Raw genomic sequence first — 7317 nt, 5'->3', positions numbered from 1 at the left:
TGCAAAGACGACGCATCTCTCTTAATAGATGGATTAAGTATCTATCCAACAGATTGTTAACTAATCTGATCAATCTATAGTTTGTCTGACAAATATAAAAGACATCTTAACAAAATTACAAACTATCAACATCAATCTTTCTTTTTCTTGTATAAATCTTCATATTTTTTAGAGTCTCCCTTACTTTCTTTTGTCCAACCTCCATTGCATAAGGAAAATTATATTTTGGGTTAGTTTTTCTAGCTCGTTTCACTCTTGTAGTAGCTTCTTCCACAAATTTAGAACCAACAACTTTCTTAGCTATATTGCTTCCTTCCTTTTCAACATTTGTATATTTTCTACAATACGCCACTTTGATAAAATGGACACAAGTGCATTAAAGTGGTTCTCGTCATCTAAGTCGTTGTACAAATAATATTGGAAGAAATCTATCGAGGTTTCACATTCAGGTATCACAAAGATATCATTCTCCTCAGCAGGCTCATTTCCGTCGCTAAATGCTTCAAATGACTCACCCCCTTCATCAGATGTGTTACTAAAGATAATATAAACAAAGTTCATATCAAATTAATGAAAAAAAAAACTCAAAATTATTATCTTTGATTCTTTTATCTCACTTATCAAGTTTCAATATTTAAGTTGCAAAATTTTAAAATAAATAAGGTTCACCTGATTTTCTCGAGCTCGTAATCAACATCTTTAGCATTGACTATTCTCACTAGTTCTTCACAAAAATCAAGTAAAATCTATTTAAAAAAAAATACAAGAATGAATTCTACTTTAGAAAAAAAGAACATTGAAGAAATAATAAGTTTTTAGCAAGAAAAAAGAGAAAAGAGAGAGAACGAAACCTGAAAGGTGAGAAAATTTAACTTTTATCTGATGAGGGAAAATACGAGAAGAGGAGAAGAAAAGAGGGAAAAAATGAGAAGAGGAAAAGAAAAGAATGAGACCCGTCAAGAATTTGAAACTAGAAGAGAAGGATGGAAGATTTTTATCTTTTATACTTCTTCAGTTTTATAATAAATGAATTGTTGGATTTTGACATGTAGATTAAGGAAAAAGCATTAAAGACATAAATTTAACATAACTTTTCATTTTTACCTCAAAAAAAAGAAAAAACTGATCTTGTAATATCTTTTCAAAAGTTAATTGGTTATCAAATAAGGGTAAATTTGAAAAAAAATTCAATGATTCACTTATTTTGAAATACTAATAAGTACTCTAACAATTCACTTATTTCGAAACGGAGGAAGTATTTATCTTCAAATAAGTTTCATAATTTTTAATATATTATTATGATCTATTTTTCAATTAAATTATTTTTTATTTTATTTTTAAATGATTAAAAGATAAAGAGGTCATTTTGCAAATTGAGAACCGAAAGAGCTTATCAGCCAAATTTCTCCTTGTAATTTCTTGCATTGGCAGCAACATTGCGCAACCAACGGCCAATCTCATTGTTTGTGACATTGAAACGAAATATGCCTAATTCATCAATCTTCATAGACCTATGATCATAATCATAATGAATACAACATTATTGTAAATAAACAAATAATTCTTCTTGTATATATATAAGGGAAATACACACATATTCAAAAATAGTTTTGACGTTCTTGTTAGGGATTCAGAGTCCCAATTATCCTTCTTGTTACAAATTATGCTTCTTTTTTTGATTTTGTACATGGGAAATTGCTCAGCAAATTTGCAATTCTCCTGTTTCTGATCATGCATGCGGCCTCAGAAAAATAGGTAATGCCTTTTTTTTTTTTTGGAGTAGGTTGAATTTCTTTATCATTTTCTTGATTTGGTGTCTGGATGTTCAAATGATTCTATGTTGGTTGCCTTCTTTAGAGATATATTTCTTTTTGTCTTACTCTGATAAGGTTGTGCAGTGTGTGGAGGGATTGTTCTTATGAATTAGCTAAAGGAGAAGTTGTCTGCTTCATTCTGCTTTTACCTGACACTTTGTGTCCTGGACAGCATTTTGATTTCGCCTAAAAACTCGTGCATTTTCTATAATCGGATATGGTTCTGACTGACTCAGGGAAAGCTTCAAGATTTTGTTGTTTAACTTGGGAGTGGATTGCAATTGGTGTCTGTATACTATTAGTGAATTGGTTGCCAAGTTTGGATGTATAGAAGGATGCAATTTACAGCATATTAGGTATCCTAGTTTTATGAAATAATTTCCTTGATGTTTGCAAATATTTAAATTGTATAAGAAACATTGTAAATCTAGCTAGCTTTGGTGGTGGTGAGATGTTAAAACTTTTATCCTCCACCTCCAAGTTATAGAATTTGAAATTCCACTATCTGTGACAAAATCCCCTCCAACAAATGCAACATCTTCTCTGGCCTTTTCCAGCAAATGTAACATAGTTCGTCCTAGCCACACCACCAGTATCACTACCTCCAATGGATTCTTCACCACCTCATAAAGAATCTGCTCCTCCAACCAATGTCTCACATCCAACCTCTAGTCCTCCACCTACACCTTCTAGCACACCTGATGTCTCACAACCACCTCCATCTTCTAGTCCACCTCCTAGTACACCGCCACCTTCACCGTCTAGTCTACCTCCTAGTTCACCTCCACCTGCATCTTCTAGTCCGCCACTGGCCTTATCTCCACCTGCAGCTTCTAGTCCTCCACCGGCCTCACCTCCAGCTGTACCAACTCCTTCTCCTCCTACCAGTTCAGCTCCACCACCATCATCACCTCCTCCTGCATTGTCACCTCCGCCAACAATACAGAATCCAGAATCTCCTCCAGTGCAACAATCACCTGCAAATTCATCTCCCCCACAATCTCCTAAACCTCAAAAAGGGTCATCATCTTCACCACCTTCACCACCTTCTTCCAACTCACCTGCAGATGGAGGTTCACCTCCATCCCCCGCATCTAATCCATCAGAAAATTCGCCTCCTTCCCCAGCCTCAGTCCCTCCTAAAGATTTGCCACCTTTACCAGCTGCATCATCTCCCAGTAACTCACCATCTTCTGATTTCCCTTCGAACTCATCAACACCAGCACCTGTAATACAATGGTCACCACCACCTCCATCATTTAATGGTGCAAAACCTTCTCTTACTCCTCCTTCATCTCCAGTTCCTGACGCTGATGCTAGTAAATATAGTTCTGGAAACCATTCAGCAGAAAATCCAAAGTCGTCTGGTGGCAACAGCAATGTTACTGCAGGGACAGTTTCCATTGGCATTGTAATTGTTCTTCTATGGGTTGGTATCATTGGAGCAGCTGGATGGCTCATATGGAAGAAAAAGAAGAAGAATTCTGGCCAAGGTAGTGGTAATGTCAAGCTGATCTCTGCAGGCTCCTCTCCAAAATCAGGTAAATTTTAAGAAACTATAAGTCACTCCTTCTAGTTTGTTATTCAGCACTCAAGATACTTGCAAAAAAAATCAATGTAATATTTGTAGTTGAGACCTTTCAAGTGAAATCTGAGAAGATGTGAAAGTTGTGTGCAGAGGCTGCTTTATTGAAGGTCGCAGAATCAACATCTGATAGAAACGGAACTAGCTCCAATTTCCTCAATTCTCCAGGTGACCCTGGCGGATTCAACAGTGCAAAGACATGGTTTTCTTATCAAGAACTAGTTGAGGCCACTAATGATTTTTCAGCGAAAAACGAATTAGGGAAGGGTGGATTTGGTTGTGTATACAAAGGCTATTTAGCGGATGGAAGATATGTTGCGGTAAAGCAGCTAAATATTGGTGGGAGCCAGGGGGAGCGGGAATTCAGAGCTGAAGTTGAAATCATTAGCCGGATACACCACCGTCATTTGGTTTCACTTGTAGGTTATTGCATTTCAGAGAACAAGCGGCTCCTCGTTTATGACTATGTCTCCAATAATACCCTCTACTTTCATCTTCACGGTAAATGTAACATCTGTAGATTTAATTATTTCATTTGTTATGTTTGGTCACTACAGTAGCTGTTGATACTTGCAATTTACAGCACAAGGGAGGCCTGTCATGAGTTGGGCAACACGTATTAAAATTGCTGTTGGTGCAGCTCGTGGAATAGCTTATCTACATGAAGATTGTAATAATGTTCTCTTACTCAATTCTCATGAGTTATCCATGTTTTATTCACTTCACGTCTTTCATTGGTTGAACAAACCTTCCCCTTAAAGTTAAAAGAGAAAGTAAGGTTAGAAATGTTACCACAACTTGAAGCTGATTGCAGTTGAGATACACCTGCTCATCGTTACTTAGTAGTTTTAATGATCCCTAAAGTTGTGGCAAGATTATGGACAATAATCTAAGCTCCACAAACACCTTCTTCCTATTCTTCTTAAAGCGGGCATTAACGGAAGGATAATACAAAAAAGAGAGAAAGCAAAACATGTAACTATTTTCAGCTCACAGAAGTAGAAGGCCTTCCAGTTAGCATTTCCTTTTTGTAATGTAATGATATTACTAATGCAGTTTAGAATTGAGTTCTAAGGTCCTTTTTCAAGTCATATTATACTCCCTCCGTTTCAAAAAGAATGACCGAGTTTGACTTGGCATGGAGTTTAAGAAAATAAGAAGACTTATGAATCTTGCGGTCTTAAATTAAAGATATGTCAAATGTACCAAAATGCCCTTCAATCTTGTGGTCTTAAACATGTCACGTGGAAAGTTAAAATTTAAAAGTTACTAAAAAAAGAAAGGGTCATTCTTTTTGAAACGGACTAAAAAGGAAAGTAGGTCATTCTTTTTTAAACGGAGAGAGTATAATTTTTTGGCATGATAGTGGAATATCAAAACTGCATGAGGATTGTAATTATTGTTCTGTTCCTGGATCCTTTTGCGTTAGCCATGTTTATCTTTACTTCATTTCTTTTCTGGCTGAACAAAATGTGTTTCCTCTTTCCTGCCCCAAAAGCTAAAGAGCGAAAATAGGAGATCCAAAATTTTACCATATGGTGAATCTGATCGTGATATAAGATTGTCTGTTCCTACTCATGTTACTTACAGTTCTTTTTATTGATCCCTACACCACTAGCTGAACAACTGTGGTAGGTTAATGGATACAATCTGAGCTACTTCTTGGACCAACTTTCTCCTATTATCCCTATAAGGAACTTGAAGTAAAAAGTGAAAATGGAACGTATAAATAGTTTAAGATCAATGGAAGTAGCAAGACCTTGCTATTGGCATTTCAGTTTTGTAATGTAATGATATAACTTTCGTAATTTAGAATAGTGTCCTCAGTTTTTATTCATCTCGTAAGTTACCTCGATATACGACCTTTTGGCAGGATAAGTAATGATATGTAATCACTTCCTATAGTTAGTTACTGAAAAGATGTTTTTGAAACTTAATGTACCAAATGAGGTTTGAAATCGAACTATGACTGAGCAAAACATGATTGGTTCCATTGAGAGAACAGAAAAATCTGTAAGACTCAGTTCTTTATATGCTCTTGCTTTGCAGTTTGCACCATCTAATTACATTCCTAAGATAGGAATATTTTGATCCACGAGCAGGCATAGTCTCCTTGAATATGCTGAGTATATCTTTCAGTAGTACTGCATTATATGTTTCTGGATTTCCAATATTTACTCCATGACAAGCATTTCAAATAAACCTTCACTTATCGAGACATCACCAATCCGTGTTGAAAAGTGAGGAAAACATGTCCAACAACTCTTGTGCAACATAAATTGAGAAGCAAGTGAAAAACTGGGTTTTCCATATAACAAAGCTGAATGTGTTAATCATCACTGAATTATTATGTTATACTGTTTAATAAGAGATGAAGAGTTAAGAAAAGTAGACCAGGCGAAGCTACTATAAGTTTGTGATTGTCTATGCTCATTTCCTTCATTCTGGTTACTTGAGATACCGTAGGCCATGAAACTTTAACAAAGTTATAATGTCAGTGTGGTGCTCTTGTTCGACATATCACTCTTTAATTACAGAGTAAAAGTATGATACCCGTTTTTGGTTTCTTAATTAATTCTTTTGGTGTGGATGACAGGCAATCCTCGTATTATTCACAGAGACATTAAGTCATCGAACATTCTTTTGGATGATAACTTTGAGGCCCGTGTATGTCAAAGTCCTCGAACTCCTATATTTGCATTCTTTGTCTCGTGAGCTGCCTTTTACAATTAATTTACTTCCTACAGGTTTCTGACTTTGGACTAGCTAAATTAGCTCAGGATGCAGAAAGCCATATCATAACACGTGTCGTGGGGACATTTGGGTATGTTTTAATGCCAACTTTTACATGAAGATGTCAGCATAAGACAAATATTTCATTCCATCTTTTCAGTTGCCCATATTTATTCTAATTCCTTAGATTGGAATCAGATACATGGCTCCTGAATATGCATCGACCGGCAAGCTGACTGAAAAATCTGATGTATATTCCTTTGGTGTGGTGCTTCTGGAGCTAATTACTGGAAGGAAGCCAGTGGATACATCCCAGCCTCCAGGGCAAGAGAATCTAGTTGAGTGGGTACGTGTTTAGCCAATCTATTATTTGTATTTTTCCAAGTCCATATTTTCATCAGGTCTGCTTTATTACCTCTTTGTTAGAAATCATGACATTGGCATCCGACCTAAGGCAATAAACTTGCATATCAGCATGCAGACAGTTTCGCAACCTTTTAGTCCTTTAGCTCGGATAACCTATACATTTCATTTGAGTCAGGATTTGGTTGTTCCCCCTGTCGCTTTCCACACTTCACTAGAACTTGGTAGCTGATGTTTGAAGAAACCACCATTTTGCTACTGTACAGTAGGCCTCTAGTTGGTACACTTGTGAAGTTCCTTTTCTTTACTTTTCCCCTTTTGACCATGCAGTGAGGCCTTATCCTGGTAAGAATGAGGTTGCAATGCTGTACGCCCTGAAAAGTTCCTTTTCTTTATTTTTCACCTCATCGTAAGGCCTTATCCTGAGAAGAAGGAGGTTGCAATGCTATAAGTCTGAAAATTGTGAAATCTGATAAGGAACCTAGATAAGATTATCAGAAACTTGAAATATTAGCCACTGGATAGCTTGGTTCCTTTTGTTTGTCAGGAAAGGAGTATATGTATAATACCCAAGTGGTTGATCGTTCGAACAACCTGACAACAACTTCTCTATTTTGATACTAAATTATCCCTTAAGTTTTTTTTTTCTTTGTAGTCAAAAAGCTTTTCATCTTTGAATGGGTTCTGAATTATATTAGCTATTTTTGTTGTAAAAGCGCTGTATTTTTGTGAAGTATAGTGAGCTTCTTTTTTTTTTTTTTTTTTTAAATTGGGGGTAGGGTAATGCGAATGGGGGAGGGGATTACAATGTGGGGAATCGAC

The 7317-nt window shown here is 36.2% G+C and overlaps 1 protein-coding gene across 4 annotated transcripts in view; it reads left to right on the top strand.

Annotated features, from left to right (window-relative positions):
• The first annotated feature begins 1368 nt into the window (after nucleotides 1–1368).
• The window catches only part of LOC107870746 (proline-rich receptor-like protein kinase PERK9), a 28626-nt gene continuing 22677 nt past the window's right edge, over nucleotides 1369–7317 (top strand). The window contains exons 1-7 of one of the 4 annotated variants that reach the window (XM_016717369.2): nucleotides 1369–1755; nucleotides 2051–3355; nucleotides 3493–3900; nucleotides 3983–4069; nucleotides 5996–6066; nucleotides 6147–6223; nucleotides 6331–6478. In XM_016717369.2, coding sequence (XP_016572855.2) covers nucleotides 2422–3355; nucleotides 3493–3900; nucleotides 3983–4069; nucleotides 5996–6066; nucleotides 6147–6223; nucleotides 6331–6478 — 1725 coding nt within the window. In that variant the 5' untranslated portion in view covers nucleotides 1369–1755; nucleotides 2051–2421. Of the gene's footprint in view, nucleotides 1756–1889; nucleotides 3356–3492; nucleotides 3901–3982; nucleotides 4070–5995; nucleotides 6067–6146; nucleotides 6224–6330; nucleotides 6479–7317 lie in introns of all 4 variants that reach the window. The other 3 variants (XM_016717367.2, XM_016717368.2, XM_016717370.2) reach the window with 3 other exon arrangements.

Source organism: Capsicum annuum, chromosome 5 (genome assembly GCF_002878395.1).
Source record: "Capsicum annuum cultivar UCD-10X-F1 chromosome 5, UCD10Xv1.1, whole genome shotgun sequence".
In the NCBI taxonomy this organism is placed as follows: Eukaryota; Viridiplantae; Streptophyta; class Magnoliopsida; order Solanales; family Solanaceae; genus Capsicum; species Capsicum annuum.
This window is presented reverse-complemented; position numbering and strand designations above follow the sequence as displayed.